This window comes from Heterodontus francisci, chromosome 26 (genome assembly GCF_036365525.1).
Source record: "Heterodontus francisci isolate sHetFra1 chromosome 26, sHetFra1.hap1, whole genome shotgun sequence".
In the NCBI taxonomy this organism is placed as follows: domain Eukaryota; kingdom Metazoa; phylum Chordata; class Chondrichthyes; order Heterodontiformes; family Heterodontidae; genus Heterodontus; species Heterodontus francisci.
Window position 1 is genome coordinate 47244107 of NC_090396.1, and position 23739 is coordinate 47267845.

A 23739-nucleotide genomic window follows, 5' to 3' on the forward strand; every position below is an offset into this window, starting at 1 on the left:
AAAGCCCAGCAAGGGAAGATTCACTATTGGATCTAGTAATGGGGAATGAGCCTAAGCAGATAAGAGAAGTAAAAGTTAGGGAACATCTAGGCAAAATATAATATACTTTAAGATGATAATTGAGAAGAAGTCAAGTATGACAAAAACCAGGTTAATAGATTGGAGAAAAGCTGATTTTGAGGGGCTGAGATTGGAACTTGGCAAAATAAAATGGGCAACAGTATTGCAAACAACGATGGAGAATGACAATGGGAAACATTCAAAACTATGTTCAACAGACTGCAGGAAAAATATATTCTGTTAAAAGTGATGGAAGGCGTCATCAAACAGCACATACTCAGCAACAACCTGCTCACTGACATTCAGTTTGGGTTCTGCTGGAGCCACTCAGCTCTCGACATCATTACAGCCTTGGTGCAAACATGGACAAAAGAGGTGAACTCAAAAGGTGAGGTGAGAGTGACTGCCCTTGACATCAAGGCAGCATTTGACTGAGTGTGACATCAAGGTGCCCTAGCAAAACTGGATTCAATGGGAATCAGGGGGAAAACTCTCCACTGGTTGGAGTCATACCTAGCACAAAGGAAGATGGTTGTGGTTGTTGGAGATCAATCATCTCAGTCCCAGGACATCGCTGCAGGAGTTCCTCAGGGTAGTGTCCTAGGCCCAACCCTCTTCAGCTGCTCCATCAATGATCTTTCCTCCATCATAAGGTCAGATGTGGGGATGTTCGCTGATGATTGCACAATATTCAGCACCATTCACGACTCCTCAGATACTGAAGCAGTCCATGTCCATATACAGCAAGACCTGGACAACATTCAGGCTTGGGCCGATAAGTAGCAAGTTATATTCGTGTCACACAAGTGCCAGGCAATGACCATCTCCAACAAGAGAGAGTCCAAGTATCTTCCCTTGACATTCAATGACATTACCATCACTGAATCCCCCTACTATCAACATCCTGAGGGTTACCATTGACCAGAAAGTGAATTGGGCCAGCCATATAAGTACTGTGCCTACAAGAGCAGGTCAGAGACTGGGAATTATGCGGCGAGTAACTCACCTCCTGACTCCCCAAAGCCTGTCAACTATCTACAAGGCACAAGTCAGGAGTGTGATGGAATATTTTCCATTTACCTGGATGAGTGCAGCTCCAGCAACACTCAAGAAGCTCGACACCATCTAGGACAAAGCAGTCTGCTTGATTGGCATCCTGTCCACCGCCTTAAACATTCACTCCCTTCGCCGCTGACGCACAGTGGCAGCAGTGTGTACCATATACAAGATGCATTGCAGCAACGCACCAAGGCTCCTTCGACAGCAACTTTCAAACCCGTGATCTCTACCACCTAGAAGGACAAGGGCAGCAGATGCATGGGAACACCACCACCTGCAAGTTCCTCTCCAAGCCACACACCATCCTGACTTGGAATTATATTGCTGTTCCTTCACAGTCAAAATCCTAGAATTCCCTTCCTAACAGCACTGTAGGTGTACCTACATCGCAAGGACGGCAGCAGTTCAAGAAGGAGCTCACCACCACCTTCTCAAGGGCAGTTAGGGATGGGCAACAAGCCTGCCCAGCGACGCCCACATCCCGTGAGCAAATAAAAAAAAAAAAACTAGTGAGGCTCCAGGGATGAATGAAGACATGAGGGAACAATTGCGGGTAAGGAACGAGGCATACATTAAGTACATCGACAGTAGCGGAGTGTATGATGAGAGAGAATGCAAATAGATTAGGAGAGAGGTAAAAACAACAATTAGGAAGGCAACGAGTGCCATGAAATTAAATTATCAAGGAAAAGAAAACCAAAATGATATATTTTACAGGCATATCAATAAGAAAAGGAAGGGTAGGATGGGAATAAGACTATTAAGGGATCAGCAGGATAATACCACCGGTAACAGGTAAAGACATGACAGAAATATTAAATAATTATGTTACTTCGGTATTTACCAGGGAGATAGAACAGATGGACATGACATTGGATGATGAGATAAGAAATGAGTTAAGTGTATTTAAAATAAAAAAGGGATGCATTAAACTAATCAGACTCCGAGGATAAAATACATTGTCCAAATGGATTGCATCCACACATTTTGAAAGAATCTAGGGAAGAAGTAGCAGAGGTATTACTGTACATATTTAATAACTAGTTAGAAAAAGGTGTAATGCCAGAGGACTGACGGATAGCTAATGTAGTAATACCCATATTTAAGAAGGGGATAAAACATGTCCGGTGAATTATATACCAGTTCGCTTAACATTGGTGGTAGAAAAATAATGGCATCTCTCCTAAAAGAGGGAATAGAAGAATGTCTAGAAAAGAAAAATATAGTCATGAATAATCAGCATGGATTTCAAAAGGGAAAAAACTTGCTTGACCAACCTTCTTGAATTTTTTCAGGAGGTGACTGAGGGCGTAGACAATGGTCACAGTAGATGTAATTTATCTGGATTTTCAAAAGGCTTTTGATAAGGTGCCCATAATTGGCTAATGAGTAAGGTCAGAGAATGAGGAATCAGGGGACACGTGGCAGAATGGATTGTTAGCTGACTTCAAGACAAAAAGCAGAGGGCTGAATTTTAATTGCGCGCCGTGCTCTGCGATGGCGCACTTTCAACTCGGCGGCTTCCGACATGGAAGGGCTGCCTAGGAGCCCCCGTGATATTATGCGCGGGGGCTCATTTTAATAGAGGGGGCAGAGTGGCCGCCCCCGTTGTTGTAGAGGGGGCGGCCGCCCCGACCCCGGCATTGGCATCTGGTGCCACTGTGCAGGCGCTGGTGCCATTTTTAAATGGCTTTAAGCACTTCGATGAAGTTTTAATTTTTAAAGGCAAAGTAATCGCTATTTTTATGCAACAGGTAACAAAGATTTGGAGGCCTTTCCCCAACCACCCCCGCCCCCCCCCCCCCCCCATGGTTATTTCAATTTCCCAAAATAACTAAAACATGCCTTTTCCCTACCCAAACTTTACCCCACAATCTTCTAACATTTGGCCTCTAACCCCTTCCCACCATCGCCACATCCATTAAAAACTGATTTCCCTGCTCCTCCACCCCTCCTGCCCTGAAAATTTTATTCCTCCCTGCTCCCCACCAGGTTCGCACCTCAGAACTCTGTGCGGAGTTTTTTTTTCCCTACCAAAATGTACTGCCTCATATTTATTAATGTTGAACTTCATTTGCCCATTATTTGTCCATTCAAGTTTATGAATGTTCTCCCGTAGTTTGTTGCAGTCCTCCTCAGTATTGACTATCTCCCCCGCAATTTGATGTCACCTGCAAATTTAGAAATTGTGTTTTTGATTCCAAAGTCCAAATTGTTAATGTAAATTGTGAACAGCATTGATCCCAGCATCGATTCTAGTGGAACACCACTTCCCACCTTCTGCCACACTGAATAACTGCACTTTACTCCCACTCTTTGGGCTGAATTTTACCGGCCCCTCAATGCCGCGGGTCACGGCAGAGGAGCTGGTAAAATTCTGCGGAGAGAGCAGAGTTCTGAAGGCACGAGAAGGACGTACAGCAACCATAAAATCGGTGTGGGACGGCCACCGCCTGCAGGTAAGTTTATTCCGAAGAAGGGTCACTGACCCGAAACGTTAACTCTGCTTCTCTTTCCACAGATGCTGCCAGATCTGCTGAGTGGTTCCAGCATTTCTTGTTTTTATTTCAGATTTCCAGCATCCGCAGTATTTTGCTTTTATTTAAGTCGATTTGCATCTCATTTGGTACGATTTATATATGTATGTAAAGGTCACGCCCGCCAGGCGGCGAGGGGATACACACCGAGGTCCCCCTGCTGCTGATAATATGCAGCATGCCCTTCTCGACGTCGCGGCTCAAGGCGGGCCTCTCTCCGCAGAATTTTACCAGCTCCTCTGCCGTGACCCGCGGCATTGAGGGGCCGGTAAAATTCAGTCCAAAGAGTGGGAGTAAAGTGCAGTTATTCAGTGTGGCAGAAGGTGGGAAGTGGTGTTCCACTAGTATCGGTGCTGGGACCAATGCTGTTCACAATTTACATTAACAATTTGGACTTTGGAATCAAAAACACAATTTCTAAATTTGTAGGTGACTTCAAATTGCGGGGGGGATAGTCAATACTGAGGAGGACTGCAACAAACTACGGGAGGATGTTCATAAACTTGAATGGACAAATAATGGGCAAATGAAGTTCAACATTAATAAATATGAGGCAGTACATTTTGGTAGGAAAAATAGGGAGGTCACTTATTATTTGGAAGGTTGGGTAGAGGAACCAAAGGATCTGAGTACAAATACACCAATCGCGAAAAGATGCACCACAGGTTAGTAAGGCCATAAAAAATCAAACCAAAGCTACTTTATTTCTAGAAGGATAGAATTGAAAAGTAGGGAAGTTACGCTAAACATGCATCGAACCTTGGTAGACCACACTTGGAGTACTACATGCAGTTCTGGTCACTATATTATAAAAAGGGCTGTAGAAGCGCTGGAGAGGATGTGAAGGAGATTTACATGGATGATACCAGAAATGCGTGGGTATACATATCCAGAAAAGGTAAGCAGGCTGGTTCTGTTCTCTCGAAAAAAGAAGGCTGAGGGGTGACCTAATGGAGGTCTTGAAAATTGTGTGGAACTCGCTACCACAGGAAGTGGTTGAAGCGAATAGTAGAGATGCATTTAAGGAGAGGCTAGGGAGAAGGGAATAGAGGGTTACGCTGATAGATTTAATTGAGAAAAGATGGGTGGGGACTTAAGTGGAGCATAAACACGGCATGGACTAGTCGAGCCGAATGGCCTGTTTTTTGTGCCATGTATCCTATGTAATTCTATGTGCTATATGCTCAGTTTTAATCTATTACGATGATATTATTTATAGTTAAATAGCAATGCAGCAATTTGGGAAACAAAAATGTGTTAATTGAAGCATTGGAGTTTCTCTGCAGTCTGAGTTGGCAAGTGCAAAGCTGAGATGGTACAGTTCCAGCATTGGCGGAAGAGTGTAATTACAGCATGACAAGTTTACCTAGACCATTTACATTCTAAATTCGGACACTGGAATTTAGAATGGATAAAGTTGACACAGAAAATGTGCACAATGTAAGATTTTGAATACTTTATATACTCACTGGTTGATCTCCTGGGATGTTTCATATAGAATGTTGAAATCAAGTGTAGTCTTCAGATGAACCAGTTTGGAGGATGAGGTAATAACCAGACCAATGCATGCAAACATATTTCAGTCTTTACTTTAAAGTCATCCATTCTGTCCTTTTTATATTTCTATTCTAAATTCTGTGTCTATATTTTTTATTGCAAAGTACCTATGTACATTCTTCTTCTTTGGCCTCCTTGTCTCGAGAGACCATGGGTAAGTGCCTGGAGGTGGTCAGTGGTTTGTGAAGCAGCGCCTGGAGTGGCTACAAAGGCCAATTCTAGAGTGACAGACTCTTCCACAGGTGCTGCAGAGATAAAATTGGTTTCCGGGGCTGTTACACAGTTGGCTCTCCCCTTGCGCTTCTGTCTTTTTTCCTGCCAACTGATAAGTCTCTTTGACTCGCCACACTTTTAGCCCAGCCTTTATGGCTGCCTGCCAGCTCTGGCGATCACTGGCAACTGACTCCCATGACTTGTGGTCAATGTCACAGGACTTCATGTCGTGATTGCAGACGTCTTTAAAGCGGAGACATGGACGGCCAGTGGGTCTGATACCAGTGGCGAGCTCGCTGTACAATGTGTCCTTGGGGATCCTGCCATCTTCCATGCGGCTCACATGGCCAAGCCATCTCAAGCGCCGCTGGCTCAGTAGGGTGTATATGCTGGGGATGTTGGCCGCCTCGAGGACTTCTGTGTTGGAGATACGGTCCTGCCACCTGATACCAAGGATTCTCTGGAGGCAGCGAAGATGGAATGTATTGAGACATATGTTGTCCAGGCCTCGCTGCCGTAGAGCAAGGTACTGAGGACACAGGCTTGATATACTCGGACTTCTGCGTCAGTGCACCATTTTCCCACACTCTCTTGGCCAGTTTGGACATAGCAGTGGAAACCTTTCCCATGCGCTTGTTGATTTCTGCATCAAAAGACAGATTACTGGTGATAGTTGAGCCTGGGTAGGTGAACTCTTGAACCACTTTCAGAGCGTGGTCGCCGATATTGATGGATGGAGCATTTCTGATGTCCTGTCCCATGATGTTCGTTTTCTTGAGGCTGATGGTTCGGCCAAATTCGTTGCAGGCAGCCGTAATCCTGTCAATGAGTCTCTGCAGACACTCTTCTGTGTGGGATGTTAATGCAGCATCGTCAGCAAAGAGGAGTTCCCTGATGAGGACTTTCCGTACTTTGGTCTTCACTCTTAGACGGGCAAGGTTGAACAACCTGCCACCTGATCTTGTGTGGAGGAAAATTCCTTCTTCTGTAATTGCACCCTTCTGTTTATGGCAGCACTGTAGAATGGACAAAATTGATAAGAATTGCGCACAGACACAGGAAAAGGGAGAAGGAAGGAATGGTAAGGGGAGAAGATAGGGTTGGGGGGGGGGGAAGGAAGGGGAGGAGGAGAGGGAAAAGGGTCGTGCATAATGCCGACCTTGCTATAAAACTTGTCATGCTGCTTGCTGGGTGGTGGGGGGCAGTGGTAATGTGCCAGCACTGAAGATTAGTGGGGGAGTGAGGCAGATACTGACCATGCTACTCACTGGGGTCTGTGGTGGTAGTAATTATTGACCATGCAGGTGGAAGAGAGTGATGAGTTCAATGGAGGAGGGGTGAATGGCCTTACAGGAAACTGAATATTGGTCATGCTGCTAACTGTGGGTTGGGGGCTACAGAAATTCTCCAGGGCTATGGAATAGCCAATTCAGTTGCTGACTAAAAGCAAAATACTGCGGATGCTGGAAATCTGAAACAAAAACAAGAAATGCTGGAATCACTCAGCAGGTCTGGCAGCATCTGTGGAAAGAGAAGCAGAGTTAACGTTGCGGGTCAGTGACCCTTCTTCGGAACTGACAAATATTAGAAAAGTCACAGATTATAAACAAGTGAGGTGGGGGTTGGGCAAGAGATAACAAAGGAGAAGGTGCAGATTGGACCAGGCCACATAGTTGACCAAAAGGTCATGGAGCAAAGGCAAACAATATGTTAATGGTGTGTTGAAAGACAAAGCATTAGTACAGATTAGGTACTAGCCGGACTGAACATTGAGTTCAATAATTTCACAGCATGACAGCCCCCCACTTTACTTTCATTTTTAGTCATTTTTAGTTATTTTTTCTTCCTTTTTTTTTACATTCCTTTTTACATTTTTTACAATCTTTTTTTGCATTTATTTCATTTCATCTTAGTTTGTTCAGTTTGCTTATCCACTGTTTTTTTTTCAGGTTGTTTTTCTTCAGGTTTGCACTTGCTGCTGTTCAATATTCAGTATATTCACACCTAATCTGTACTAATGCTTTGTCTTTCAACACACCATTAACATATTGTTTGCCTTTGCTCCGTGACCTTTTGGTCAACTATGTGGCCTGGTCCAATCTGCACCTTCTCCTTTGTTATCTCTTGCCCAACCCCCACCTCACTTGTTTATAATCTGTGACTTTTCTAATATTTGTCAGTTCCGAAGAAGGGTCACTGACCCGAAACGTTAACTCTGCTTCTCTTTCCACAGATGCTGCCAGACCTGCTGAGTGATTCCAGCATTTCTTGTTTTTGTTTCAGTTGCTGACTATTTCAGTCAACTGCTCTAAACCTGTTTGGACGTGGCTAATATTTCAGAGTATTATCTGGAGAGGTTTCAGTCAGAATAGCGCGTGATGTCAGGAACACATGTGTACTGTTGCTCTAAGGTATGACTGGGGAGGCCTAGCATGAACGTCTATCATTGACTCCTCTTCTGCCCCTCCAAGCTCCCTGTCCAACTACCCTTCACCATCCTGTTTCCACTCTCCCATCCTGCTCGCATCCATCTACCCCAATGCCTCCATCTTCCTCATCTCTCCCTACTCCCTCCTCTGCACCAATCCTTCTCCCCCACCTAGGGCTGGGGGCGACCTCAGAAAAGCACATGCCAAAGAGTCACCATGATCTCAAGCGTGGCGGCTCATTTAAATAGCCGGGGAGGCCCGCAATCTCGGAGGGGGCAGGCTGTCCGTCCCTGGCTATGGCGTCAGCTGCCTGTGCGCAGGTGCTGGTGCCATTTTAAAAGGGCAGCTAGCCCTGCTGGCATACTTAAATTTTTTAAGAAATGTCCCCCACAAAATTAAATGAATAAATTTCTTATGCCCCTTTCCCACCCCCCAATACCAATTAAAATAACTAATTGCACTTTCCCTCAAAACAACTTTTTTCCAAAAATATACTTTATTCATAAAAATCTGTTTAAAAAAAAAATTACAAACCAGTTCCAATTTAACATTCCAGAAAGTGCAAAAGAAATCAGTTTCCTTCAATACAGAAAGTGAGTTGCCACACAACTCTTTCCAGACAATTTTACATGCAATGTACATTTGTATTACACAGCAAAAGCATATTTTAGTGCATATACCTGAGGGGATTTACACGGGTTCCAAACCCTCGGTATACTGTGACCAGAGGTCCTTACACAGTGGCCTTTCCCCATTGAGCCTTTGCGGTGTCTGCCTGTGACCTTCCGCACCCCTCCCCCCCCCACCCCCCCCCCCCACCCCATCCCTAGACTACAAAGTTTGAACCTCAAGCCTTCCCGCCATCCCCTGCACCCATCAGGTGCATTTGACCCCTTTCCCCCCACACCCCCACCCCCCGCATTGAAAATCTTACCTCCTCCCCCCTCCTCACCAGTGTCACCCGAAGATGGCAGCGGGCCCTCAAGATTGCAGGTGAGTGTATTGTAATTTAATTCATTCACTTGAATAACATATGTTAAGGGAGGATTGGGCCTGGCCTGCCGGTGTCGGGGTTTGTGGCGGGCCTCATTCGGAGCCATCTTCAGGTCACCACCGCCACGGATCTAAATACTATAGAACAACTTATATATAAAAACGTCCCAAGCAAATTTACAAGTCTTAAAAGGAAATGGACGCCATGACTAAAAAAAGAAAGGTTAGGAAGGGTGACCAAAAGTTTGGTCAAAGAGGTGGGTTTTAAGGAGGGACTTAGGACGAAAGAGAGGTTGAAGCAGAAGAATTTAGGGAGGAAATTTGAGAGTATGGGGCCTCGGCATCTGAAAGCATGGTCACCAATGGTGGGTAAAGAGAGAGTGCAAGAGACTTGAATCAGAGAACTGAGTTTAGAGGAGTGGGTTCTAGGAAGTCAGAGATACTGAAGATCAAAGCCATTGAGGGATTTAAACATGAGGATGAGAATTTTAAATTTAACGCATTGAGGAACTAGGAGCCAATGTAGGTTAGCAAGGACAGGAGTGATGGACAAGCCGTGCTTGGTGCAGTTTGGAACAGCTTTCAAGATTATTCACTTGAGCGGTTCTGATGATGTCAGATATTTGCCATTGCCAACAGATCTCAAAGATTGAATTACTGTTCCATATTTGGGGCCAGCCATCAATCACAGTCTTCAAAAGCTTAGTGGATAATTCTTTTTCAAAAGTTTATTATTTCTCTCATACTGAAATTGTTCTGGATTTAGATATAAACAGCAGCTTGTCCGAGCAGTGGAGAGGGAGCGGGATCTGGAGCAAATGAAAGTGCAGGCAGAGCTGGATTGGCAACAACACTGTGAGGAGATAGAAAGAAGCCAGTACATAAAATCAGAAGAGCTTATTCAAAGTCTGAGCAAAGCCCGAGACCAGGTAAGTCACAGAAAATGAAATTCAATAGATTAGTTTTATTCGGATCAGACTTCCATTTCAACATCTCATTTTGAAGTACCTGAGCACATTTCCCAAAATTATTTTTTTTGAGGTGTCTGGTTTAGGTGTCAGCTCCAATTTATATTATTGGGTGTCACTCCTTAAATGCTCCATGTAATACATCAACTGCATTAAATGTATTTTTTTCAGTGACTTTCCCATTTGATTGACCCTCACCTCCAACAATAAGTGTGAGGAGCTCATGGACTTCCAGCCAAACTTCCTCCAATGCTTCCCCCCCCCCACTTAGCCCTGAACTCAGATCTATCTCTAGTTTCTCTCCTATCTCCCCTCAGGCCCTCTCTGAGCTCCTTGAGACCCAGCTCCTGCTCCCTCAACCCTATTTCCGCTAAACTGCTAACCACTCAACTTCCCCTCCTGGTCCCCATGTTGTCCGATATTGTTAACAGTTCTCTCTCTTCAGGTGTTCTCCCTCTCTCCTTGAAATTGGTCGTCATCACCCCTCCTCAAAAAAAAAATCCTGGACTCCACTGTCCTTGCAAACTACTGTCCTATTTCCAACCTCCCTTTCCTCTCAAGTCCTTGAACGTGTGTCGCCTCCCAAATCCGTTCCCATCTTTCCCAGTCCATGTTTGAATACTTCCAATCAGGATTCCGTCACTACCACTGTACCAAAACAGTTCTTATTAAAGTCATAAATGACATCCTGTGTGACTGAGACAAAGGTAAACTTGCCCTCCTCGTCCTTCTCGACCTGTCTGCAGCCTTTGATATGGTTGACCACACCATCCTCCTCCAACGTCTCTCCACTGTCATTCAGCTAGGTGGGACTGCTCTCACTTGGTTCCCTTCTTATTTATCTAATCATAGCCAGAGTATCACTTGCAATGGCTTCTCTTTCTGCTCCCGCACTGTTGCCTCTGATGTCCCTCAAGGCTCTATCCGTGATCTGCTGTATTTCTCGTCTACATGCTGCCCCTGATGACATCATCCAAAAGCACAGCATTGGTTTTCACATGTATGCTGATGACACCCAGCTCTACTGTACCACCACCTCTCTCAACTGCTCCACTGTTGCTAAATTATCAGACTGCTTATCCAACATCCAACACTAGATGAACAGAAATTTCCTCCAATTTAATATTGGGAGACTGAAGCGATTGTTTTTAGTCCTTGTTCCTAACTTCAATCCTTAGCTACCAGCTCCATCCATCTCCCTGGCAACAGTCTGAGATTAAAGGAGTCTGTTTGTCACCTTGGTGTCAGATTTGACCCAGAGATGAGCTTCCGATCTATATGTGTGCCATCACTATTTCCACCTCCTGTAACTTCATCCCTGTATCGGCTCTTCTGCTGAAACTCTCATTCACGTCTTCATTACTTCTAGACTTGACTATTCCAATGCAGTCCTGGTTGGTCTCCCACATTCTACCCTCTGTAAACTTGAAATCATCCAAAACTCTGCTGACCATGTCTTAACTTGCACCAAGATTCACCTATCACCCCTGTGCTCGCTGACTTAGATTGGCTCCCTGTCAAGCAATGTCTTGATTTTAAAATTCTCATCCTTGTTTTCAAATCCCTCATGATCTCGCCCCTCCCTATCTCTAATCTCCTCCAGCCCCACAACTCTCTGCTACATCTGCACTTTTCTAATTCTAGCGTCTTGTGCAACCCTAATTTTAGTCACTCCATCATTGGTGGAGGCACCTTCAGTTGCCTGGGCCCTAAGCTCTGAAATAACCTCCCTACACCTCTCTGACTCTCTACCTCGCTTTCTTCCTTTAAGACACACCTCAACACCTACCTCTTTGACCAAGTTTTTGGTCATCCAATCTAATATTTCATTATGTGGCTCAGTGTCATATTTTGTTTTATCATGCTCCTGTGAAACACCATGGAATTTTTTTTTTTTCCGTTAAAGGGACTATATAAATACATGTTGTTCCATATCGATGACCTTTTAGAAGTCTAGATTTATTGCATCTACTGTGCTACCCTTGTCTACTCTCTCTTGCCACTTCAAAGAATGCAATGAGGTTGATCAAGCAAGACATTCCTTTTGAATGTTGACAATTCATTATTATTTTTTGGTTTCTAGATGTTTTTCTATTTTGCCCTTTAGTAGCAATTCCATTATTTTTCCTATGACTGATGTTAATCTGACTGGTCTATAATTTTCTGGACATGTTCTATCTCCCTTCTTAAATATAGCTATAATGTTAGGTATCTCTGGCACTATACCTTTTTCTAATGAATTATTAAATATATGTAATAGTGCCTCGGCTATCTCTTGCCTAGATTATTTTAGAACATGCAGATCTGTCAAGACCAAGGATTTTATCCTCTTTGAGTTTAATTCGTTTATTTAATATTTCTCTTTATTTTAAATACGGTTATCTAATTTCTAAATTCACCTTCCAATGTCGTGTTCACTTGATCCATCTCCTTGCTAAATACTGAAGTAAAATAATTATTTAATATTTTTTGCATTTCACTATCTGTGATTTTGTCCTGACAGTCCCTTAATGGCCCTATTCCACGTTTCCTTTCTCTTATTTATGTGCCTGTAGAATATTTTACTATTTTGTTCTATGTTCTTGATACTTTAATTTCATAGTTCCTCTTTGCCTTCCTCATTTTTTTTGACTTCTCTCCTAGTCTCTTCATATTCTGCTTTGTCTTGCTCTCCTCTACTGTCCACGTACTTGTTATATATACCTTTCTTTACCCACACTCTTTCCCTTTTGTCTTTATTCACCTGTTGTCTATGTGCGCATGCTCCCAGCAGGAGTTACGAGATAGCCAGCTTTCAGATCCTAATTGTTAATTTTCCCCTTCAGAATCCAGGTACTTGAGTGTTGGCCCTACCTCTGTTCTGGTTGAGATTAGTCACACTGCATATACTGGGGATTGAATCTGAGATCTCCCTATTTGATATGGCTCAACTAATCACTGAATAAATGTATTAAGCTATCAAGAGAGATAGCAAGTATTTACAAGACATACAATTTAGTCCAGGGTTCAGCCTATAATTGTCTGCTGATGGTGTTCATTTCTGGTTGTTTTATATTGTTTTCTCCCATGCATTGAGTTGATTATTGCCATTTATACATCTCTTTTGCATCACACTATTTTTCTCTTTCCACAAGAATAAGAACATGTGGTAACATGAAATCTTGAAAAGGTGCTGCTGCACAGGCTATGAGAAAAAGTCCAGCTGCTGAGACCTTGGCTGGAATTTTTCGCTTACTGGTGGCCCCAGGGCCAATCCGCCCGAAGCAGATCAGGCCCCCCAATCCTGCTCCGCTTCGCCTGGCTGCCGGCATCACACGCTGATCACCTAATCAGCGGGCCCGCGGCGTAACCCCAAAAAGAAATGGCGCGCGCGGGCAGGAACTTCAGCATCATTGGGGGTGGGGCCACATACACGGAAGGCTGATTGTAAGCCCTACATAAAGGATTACTGATTTTAAACAGAGCAGTTACTTCCCCATTTGATGTAAAGGAAGATACAACTGTCTTAAGGTCTGGAGATTTCAAAGGCTCCATACATTGAAACAAAGAAAGACTGTGAGACAAAAATATTGCTGTTAGAGGTGATGGAGGGCAGAAGCAATCATGTTGCCCCCCCCCCCCGATTTTCTGACGATTCACTGCAGGTCCTCCTCCGGGCTGTTGAGGAGAGGAGAGACATTCTGTTCAGCTCAGATGGGAGAAGAAGACCCTCCGAAGTGACCAAGAGGGCCTGACTGGAGGTTGCAGAGGAGGTCAGCAGCCGAGGTGTTGTGAGGCGTACATAGATGCAGTGCCGCAAGCGCCTCAATGACCTGCTTCGCTCTGCCCGGGTAAGGGGCATTCCTCATTCATCTAATCGGTTATGTGCCAAGGGAGGTTTTTTGTGTACCCATGATGCAATGTGGAAGCCCTATATGATCAATGCCTGGCTGCTGCCTTGAAATGGGACGCATGCTGGGCAAGTCTGAGATGAACGCTGATGCTGTGGTGTTAAAGTTGCGCCCAACACTGTCACAGCAGTGAAATGCAACACCAACCCTTTGGGTGGCAGCGTCATATGCCATTGACTATGTATAAAATAAGTATCTTTGTTTATTCAGGAAAAGAGGGCACACAATGCCCGGGAGAGGTCACGTACTGGTGGCAGCGTGGCCACCCAGGCATTCCTCACCAGAATGGAGGAGGATGTCTTAATTAAAGCAGGGGAGGAAGGAGGACGCGACATGGCACATGGCGAGGCCGGTGTACCTGGCCATGAGAGTGAGTGTTCCAGAATGTGGTGTAACACTTCATTATGGGTGGGGTTGAGGGGGGGGGGGTGGTGGTGGTGAGGCTGTGCTACTGTGCCAATGATTTGGTGAATGTCAGATGCACTGAATGTTGCCCTCAATTGTAACATCACCCAGCTGTAACTCTGGATTGATGATAAAACTGATCACAATGCTTTTCCCAACAGGTGAAAGCCAGCATGTGCCAGGAAGCGTTACCGTTGCCCGACCATCCACCTCTGAGGTGGAGGAGGGCGCCTCAGAGGGTGCACTGTCAGATCATCGCGACGCACCTAGTACCACAGCAGACACTGACACTTCGGTTGGGCTGACTGTGTCTGGGGAATCAATGTCACATACTGGTGTGAGCACAGCACAGTAGCCGGGCCAGACACCAGAGGCAGAATCGGCCGATGCATCACACACTCTGAAGAGAGTGGGATGCCATGCCAGTGCAGAGCCGCAAGCTGATGATGTGCCTCTGAGATCATCCTTTCATCGGGCGATGGTGCAGAATGCGGTCCATGGAAATCTGGCGGAGTTGCCTGAGACGTTGCGCGCTATGACTCATAATCTGGAGACATCCATCCAGAGTATGAGTTCAGAAAACTCAGGTATTTGAACATCTGGCTTTCTCCGTTGATAGGCTGGCGGCTGCAGTGGAGGGACCAGTTCTTCATGCAATTCGGGACCTCAGAGCGACTGTGGCCTCCCTGGACCAGAGCATCAGAGAGCATAATCTTTTTTTTTTAAAGAGATGCAGCACTGAAACAGGCCCTTCAGCCCACCGAGTCTGTGCCGACCATTAACCACCCATTTATACTAATCCTACGCTAATTCCATATTCCTACCACATCCCCACCTGTCCCTATATTTCCCTACCACCTACCTATACTAGGGGCAATTTATAATGGCCAATTTACCTATCAACCTGCAAGTCTTTGGCATGTGGGAGGAAACCGGAGCACCCGGAGAAAACCCACGCAGGCACAGGGAGAACTTGCAAACTCCACACAGGCAGTACCCAGAATTGAACCTGGGTCGCTGGAGCTGTGAGGCTGCGGTGCTAACCTCTGCGCCACTGTGCTGCCCCAGCTGCCACAGCAGCAGGTAGTTCAGACGCGTTCGGTATGCCCTTACTACTGGGTAATCTGATGCGACTGTGCCAGGTTGAGGACACATAGCGCTCTGATGCCACCATTGAGGACCACCAGAGCCTCACGAGGACACAGGGTAGCAGATCGCATCTGGGAGCTCCTCTTACGGCGCTTCTGATGCATTCTGCAGCTCCTTGCTCCCACTGCCAGGGACATGTGAACTGCTAAATCCTGGGGTGATGGAGGGTGCTCATGTTATTTGTCATGAGATCCCTGAGATGCCAGTGCCCTCACGGCCGCGAGCATGCAGAGGACATCCACCCAAGTCATCAAAAGCAGGGCGGCAACAAGATCAGCCACCTGCCTCTGGTAAGTCTGGTGGCGAGGGATCATGCACACGAATGAGCACGCGTAAACGGATTAAGAAAACACTTTAATTTCACGACTGGTGCACTGGGTGACTTGAAGTACACTTATTTGATTTGTAAAACAATACTGTTTGATTAAATTGGAGATTTTATCATTGGACATGTCATTCCTGAAGTCAGATATTACATAGTTAGTCAACTCAAGTTGTCTCAAAATTGAGGCCACACACTTGGGTCATGTCCCTCATGATGTGATGGATTGGTTATTTGCTTTGTCTCACCCCCTGAAGGTTAGAGATTTTGCACTGTCAGATCCTCACAATGATTAATGCAATAAAGCAGATTGAAATGTGTGAAGATTTATATCATTTCAACTGAAACGCATTCCTATTAGAGATTCCTTTGTTTCTCTAGCAGTTAGAGCCAAGTTACATTCAGCTTCCTCTCCATGATCATCATTAGATTGATGCCCATCTTCCTCATCAGAAACGTTGTCATTATCTGATGACACATCGTGCTAACATTGATCATCCTCTGGGGCATCTCCATGTTCAATCACCAGGTTATGCAAGGCACAACAGACGACAATGATTCTGGAAACCCTCGACAGTGCGTACTGCAGTGATCCACCAGAGCGGTCAAGACACCTAAATCTCATCTTTAGGAGGCCTATAGTTTGCTCGATTGTCACTCTGGTGGCCACATGGCTCCCGTTGTATCGTTCCTCCACCTCACCCCTTGGGTTCCTCACTGGTGTCATGAGCCATGTCTTCAGAGGGTAACCCCTGTCGCCAAGTATCCATCCCTCCATTCTGTGTGGAGGACTGAAAATTGCAGGCAATTGTGGAGTTGTGGAGAATGAAAGAATCATGACAACTACCAGAGTAACGTGCAAACAACTGCATGATTCGCTTCTGATGATCACAGAGGAGCTGAACGTTCATTGAATGGAATCCCTTGCGGTTCATGAATGCCCCCGACTGTCCAGCTGGTGCTCTAAGGGCCACATGAGTACAGTCTATCATGCCCTGTACCATTGGGAAGCCGGATATAATGCTGAAGCCTCTGGCTCTCTCAGCCTGACTGGTGTTGTCCGTCTTGAACATGATGAAATGGTCAGCACGTTGAAACAATGCATCAGTCACAACCTTTATGCAATGGTGCGCTGCTGATTGTGAGACACCGCACAAGTCTGCAGTTGAGGTTTGGAAGGAGCCAGACGCATTGAAGTTGAGAGCTAATGTGACCTTTAGAGCGACTGGCATTGGATGGCCACCGAGACAGTTCGATGCAACATCCACTGCCAGCATCTCACAAAGAGATGTGACAGTCTCCCGTGACAGCCGCAGTCGTCTTCTGCACTGGCGATCTGACAGCAGCAGGTAGTTCAGACGCGTTTGGTATGCCCTTACTACTGGGTTGGTACGTCTCCTGACATTTGGTCGCTCCTGGGCGACTCTGCGAACAGCACGAGGGTGCACAGGTGCAGCTTGCTGTACGTTCCCCTGTCCATTTGTACTTCTGTCACTGATTGAGGAGGGGTTACCCTCCTCATCTGATGATCCACCTCCAGAGTGAACAATTCCCATTGTTGAACAGCAGAACAAATGCTTTGACCACAGGTAGTAGCTTCCAGCTTTTGTGACTGGCTCACTTCAGGTACTTCTTTCAGGCAATAACTAATATTACATGGGTCCCTTTCAGCAGTGCATAACATTCAGATTAAACCTTGTGCACAACCTGCAAGTTACAACCCTTGTTAGGACACACAAATAACATCAGCATGAATAAAGTTCAATAAATTAATTTTTACCTCCAACTCCCTCGTGAATCAATGCCTGCCGCCCCTTTGAACCTGCCGGGTTCCCGACATGCCCCACGACCCGATTAACGGCCATAAAATAAGATATGTAGTGTAAAATCTCTGTCAATTGGATTCTGAATTACCTTAAGTACTTCTCAATTGATGATAGTTGGGTGGCGAGCGCAAACTCGATCGCGCCCGACTTCCCACGCTGGTTAAATTGCATCAGCGCGTAATGACGCCGGGGACCTAAGATTGCTATCGGCTTTCTGCATTGTCTGTTGACAGAGGAACAAATAGGGCGACAAAATTGGAGGCATGTCTGTAGTATCTTTTAGGTTATGGAACTGTTGTAGGGATGGTGAGAGGTTAATTGGTATTGAAATTTATCAATATTAATTCTTGGTCCTGGACATAGTGCTTAATTGAGAGGTAATGGAAAAGTTTGTGTTGAGTGAAATGGAATTTATTCATGAGCTGCTGGAAAGTTGTAGTTTTACTCTTGCAGAAGGAGTCAGCCTTATTTGGTAATGTTCTCATACCAGTTTTTGGATCTACTTGAGTGTTTATTCAGCAGACTGGAAAGACAGTGCCAGACATGAGTAGTTTGAGCAAAATAGAGGCCTCTCACCACTGTTGTTGTTTGTGCTACAGTGATTGGTTCTGGATGCCTGTTTTCTCTCTATTTGGTGGCCTGGTGATGTATACTAATTAGCAAAGAAAGTTTCAAGATGTGCTTCTGTAATATCAAAGCAACATGAGTCTGCCAGTTTCAGTTGCAATAAATGTTAACTAGTTTTCATGTGAGTTACTTAGGCGAGAGAACAATTCTTTATGGTTGTTTTTGTGGGGAGTGGACCTTCATGATCTGTATGGCACAGCTACTCGCCATTTACATTCAAAGACCAGGAAATCAACACTTCTATCCATAGCTAAAAATGCAACAGCTACAGACAGAGCTATTGGGTAACCTTTGAATATGAGCCAAAATGTGGTTCAATAAGTACTCTGGCTGCTCAACTCATTGATGTTTTATGCAGATTATCAAATATGTCTGTTTCTTTTAAAAAGTACAAGAAAGATTAGAAGTCCTTTGAAAGAAAAAATAGGAAGTGAGGCAGAGTGGTTATGAAAAGCAAGCTCTAATTGTGTGGCTCGCCCTATTTCAATTGTGCGTTATTAATTATAGGAAAAACTTTAATGTAAATTGTGAAGCTATCCATAGAATGGTCATCCAATTTTGTTTCCTTCTCCTGTTGATTCTCATACATATGTAAAACCTATAACCATGCCATACGGTTAGAAGTGTTGATCTCTTGGTCTGAGTCAGCAAATTTATCCAGTGTGTGGCTGAATGGTACAGACCAGGAAGGTCTGACAGCTCTTTTTCTGTGCTAAGTTAGCTGATTTCAGCCAGGTGTCAGGAGGAGGGTAAATTAGCTAGAATTGGGTTTGGCTGCAACACCCATTATGGTATGAATATTGGCCACTTGGGTGAGGTACCATAGTGAGACCAGTGCTTTTGGAACTGTAACCCAGTAAGAAGATAAGACCTTAGGAGAAGATGGGAAGGGGACAAATTTAGCTTTGAAAATTGGCAAGAACATTTTTTTAAGGCAAGTCAGACCTATGCTAAGCATAACTGCAAAGGAGGAAAACTCATGGATGATTTTATCATTCTTTAAATGTTGACCCAGCTTCTTCTTCAAGTTTTTGAAAGTGATTGCCTGCCCATACGATTCTCTTTAGGTTACAGCAGAACTACAAGAAAAAGAGCGTAAACTACAGGAGGTGGAGACATTAGTCCGAACGTTGACCCTAGAAAGAGACCAAGCAATAGCTGCTCTGAAGGAGCATGGTGCGTTTCCAGAACGGGATTCACAGGTGAAAATTTCTAATCTTATTAATATAATATAATGTCAGTAATGTTATCCCATCTGCTTCCTTCCCCACTCATCTTTTTTAAAAGGGAAAGACAGTAACATGCTTTGCCTTTTGATATTACAACTACTGGAGTGTTTTCTCTGAAGCAGATGCTTCTTTAATGTGAGTTGTCAGTTGGCAATTCTCTCCATAATAAATAAAAATCCTGACCAAGCTCACTGGAAAGAAGCAGATTTTCATGCAAGGCTCCTCACACCAGCCTGATCCCAGATCACTTCCTTCAGAGTCAATACTAATTTAATACTGGAGTAAGTTAATTCATACCATGCACATGCTTTACACTGTTTAAAATCGTACAGGTTGTTTAAAATAGTTCATTTTCCTGTACCAAATCCCTGCAGCTTATTGATCACAGAATTCACACACAATATTTCACACGAACTAGACAAATATCATTGGTTGTGAGTTTGAATTTTAGATAAAAATAACTGGTGAGATTTTTTAGTGATGGCAGAATTATACTGGACTATCAGAATTAGTACTGTTCTTGGATTTTCCATTATCAGCCATGCTTCCAATGTAGGGGTTCATCAGAAATCAGGTGTTTCATGACCTGGAAGAAGGGAAAACAAGAGGATACTCATACACCTCCAGTTTCAGAGTAAGATAGTGAAAGACCAGGTCGTATAGTGGAAACATAAAAAGGCAAAAAGCTAGTTAAAAAGAGGATAAAATCCCAGCAATCGTCACATATTTGTCATAGTTTCAGTAGTATGGATCATGTATTCCTAAACAAATTTAGCTGAGCCTGTGGTAAGACGTATACATGTGTGGCTCTGCCTGGCTACTGTGCTGCCTTTAGGCAGTCATTTTCTTCAACTGAACTAAATTGTTTCCTCAAATGATACTACAGCAACAACAAATTGCATTTATATAGTGCCTTCTATGTTTCAAAACATTCCAAGGTACTTTACAAGAAGAGTGGTGGATACCAAGCAGGAAATAAATAAAGGTAGAGCAGGTGTCCAAAGGCATGGTTCAAAGGGTTAAGTTTAAAGGAGATTTTTAAAAGTGGGAAGACGGGTAGAAAAGTGGAGAATTTTTGGACAATTCCGGAATGCAAGAATGTGGGGCTGAAGATTATTCCACTGATAGTGGAGCAGAGGGGAGGGAAGGTTTCACAGTAGGTTAGAGTTTGAAGAACAGAGGTTGTTTGGTTACATAATAGGTGTATAGTGTACTAATTCAAGAAGTGATGCTCAAGCTGTATTAATTTTTGGTGGGGCTGCAGTTAGAATATTTTGTACAGTTTTGGCAGCCTTACTGTTGGAAGGATGTCAAGACCAGGGAGAGGGTGCAGGAGATGTTCACAAAGATGATATCAGGGATGGGACATTAGTTATGAGTAGAGGCTAGAACATTAGAATAAAGTGTGTTGAGAGGAGATCTGATGCAAAATTACTCAGGATTTTGTGAAAATAAATCAGGAAAACCTATTTCACTGGATAGGTGAGTTGATAACTAGAGGGTATAAATTTAAGATCAGGAACAAAAAAAAGAGCTAAAAGAATTTTCTTTTTGGAGACTGTTAGGATATGGGTTGCCCTTCCAGAAATAGTGATGGAAACAGAATCTGTAATCACGTTTAAAAGGGAAGTGGATAAAAATTTGAAAAAGAGGTTTTTAAAAGGAAATCAGGAAAGCGCAAGGGCATTGGGACTAATTGAGTTGCTTTTTCATAAACCAGGAAAGGTGCAATGGGCTAAATGGCCTCTTCCAGTGCTGTGCGATTCTGTGATTCTATATTGTTGGATTGGTGAAGATTGTGCAGGTAAGAATGTGTCTCTGGAGAGATTTGAAGAGAATTTTAAAATTAGTATTTTGATTAATTGAGAGCTAGTGGAGGTCCTCAAGGAAAAGCAAGATAGCTTTTGGGACTTTGATTTGGATAGAGTGCATGATATGCAGTTTTGGAGATACTGAAGTTTGTGGAGGAATGCAGCATAGATAGACCAGATTGTTGAGGTGAAAGTAGACTGGATGTGGGATTGTGCAACCGTCAGTTGAATCTGAGAGAGGCATATGTGGAGTTCAGACATGCAGTGCAGAATTGCTGATCTGGAATTAAATTGATGGTTTTAGTTTTGCCATGGGGAGGTGGTGGCATAATGGTATTGTCACTGGACCAGTAACCCAGAGACCCAGGGTATTGCTCTGGGGAAATGGATTCGAATCGCACCTCAGCAGAAGGTGGAATTTGAATTCAATTAATAAATTTGGAATTAAAAGCTAGTCTAACAATGGCCATGAAACCATTGTTGATTGTTGTAAAAACCCATCTGGTTCACTAATGTCGCTTAGGGACGGAAATCTGCTGTCCTTACCCAGTCTGACCTACATGTGACTCCAGACCTACACTAATGTGGTTGACTCTTAAATGTCCCCTGAAATGGCCGAGCAAGCCACTCCGTTGTATCTAACCACTACAAAGCCAATGAGGAATGAAACCGGACGGACCAGCTGGCATTGACCTAGGCACCGGAAATGACAACTGTAAACCCAGCCCTGTCAGCCCTGCAAAGTCCTCCTTACTAATGTCTGGGGGCTTGTGCCAAAATTGGAAGAGCTGTCTCACAGACTAGTCAAGCAACAGCCTGACATAGTCATACTCACCACCAAATCATACCCGCCATCACAATCCCCGGGTATGTCCTGTCCCACCAGCAGGACAGACCCAGCAGAGGTGGCGGCACAGTGGTATACAGTCCGGAGGGAGTTGCCCTGGGAGTCCTCAACATCGACTCCAGACCCCATGAAGTCTCATGGCATCTGGTCAAACATGGGCAAGGAAATCTCCTGCTGATTACCACCTACCGCCCCCCCTCGCGCCCCCCCCCCCTCCCTCCCCTCAGCTGATGACTCATTACTTCTCCACTTGGAGGAGGCACTGAGGGTGGCAAGGGTGCAGAATGTACTCTGGGTGGGGGATTTCAATTTCCATCACCAAGAGTGGCTCGGTAGCACCACTACTAACCGAGCTGACTGAGACCTAAAGGACATATCTGCTAGACTGGGTCTGCAGCAGGTGGTGAGGGAAAAACATACTTGACCTTGTCCTCACCTGCCTGCCGCAGATGCATCTGTCCATGTCAGTATTAGTAGGAGTGACCACCACACAGTCCTTGTGGAGACCAAGTCCCGTCTTCACATTGAGGATACATACCATCGTATTGTGTGGCACTATCACAGTGTTAAATGGGATAGATTTCGAACAGATCTAGCAATGCAAAACTGGGCATCCATGAGGCGCTGTAGGCCATCAGCAGCAGCAGAATTGTACTCAACCACAATCTGTAACTTCATGGCCCGGCATATTCCCCACTCTACCATTACCATCAAGCCGGGGGGTCAACCCTGATTCAGTGAAGAGTGCAGGAGGGCATACCAGGAGCAGCACCAGGCATACCTCAAAATGAGGTGTCAGCCTGGTGAAGCTACAACCCAAGACTACATGCATGCCAAACAGTGTAAGCAGCATGCAATAGACAGAGCTAAGTGATCCCATAACCAACGGATCAGATCTAAGCTCTGCAGTCTTGCTACATCCAGTCATGAATGGTGGTGGACAATTAAACAACTAACTGGAGGAGGTGGTTCCACAAATTTCCCCATCCTCAATGATGGGGGAGCCCAGCACATCAGTGCAAAAGATGAGGCTGAAGCATTTGCAACAATCTTCAGCCAGAAGTACCAATTTGATAATCCATTTCGGCCTCCTTCTGCAGTCCTCAGCATCACAAATGCCAGTCTTCAGCCAATGTGATTCACTCCGCGTGATATCAAGAAATGACTGAAGGCACTGGATACTGCAAAGGCTATGGGCCCTGACAATATTCCAGCAATAGTACTGAAGACCTGTGCTCCAGAACTTGTCACGCCCCTGGCCAAGCTGTTCCAGTACAGCTACAACACTGGCAAGTCCAACCTGGCCATTACCACCCCATCAGTCTACTCCCAATCATCAGTAAAGTGATGGAAGGTGTCGTCGACAGTGCTATCGAGCGGCACTTGCTTAGCAATAACCTGCTCACATGCTCAGTTTGGGTTCAGCCAGGGCCATTCAGCTCCTGACCTCATTACAGCCTTAGTTCAAGGCAGCATTTGACTGAATATGGCATCAAGGAGCCCTAGCAAAATTGGAGTCAATGGAAATCAGAGGGAAAACTCTTTGCTGGTTGGAGTCATACGTGGCACAAAGGAAGATGGTTGTGGTTGTTGGAGGTCAGTCATCTGAGCTCCAGGACATCGCTGCAGGAAAGTTCTCAAGGTAGTGTCCTAGGCCCAACCACCTTCAGCTGCTTCATCAATGACCTCCCTTCATTCATAAGGTCAGAAGTGGGGATGTTCACTGATAATTGCACAATGTTCAGTACCATTCGTGACTCCTCAGATACTGAGGTAGTCTGTGTAGAAATGCAGCAAGACCTGGACAACATGCAGGC

At 44.7% G+C, this 23739-nt stretch overlaps 1 protein-coding gene across 4 annotated transcripts in view; it reads left to right on the top strand.

The window, feature by feature from the left end:
- Positions 1-23739, top strand: part of ccdc57 (coiled-coil domain containing 57) — a 199656-nt gene that overhangs the window by 113652 nt on the left and 62265 nt on the right. For all 4 annotated transcript variants that reach the window (XM_068058163.1, XM_068058165.1, XM_068058166.1 and 1 more), the window contains 2 exons: positions 9615-9777; positions 19103-19237. In XM_068058163.1, coding sequence (XP_067914264.1) covers positions 9615-9777; positions 19103-19237 — 298 coding nt within the window. The remainder of the gene's footprint in view (positions 1-9614; positions 9778-19102; positions 19238-23739) is intronic.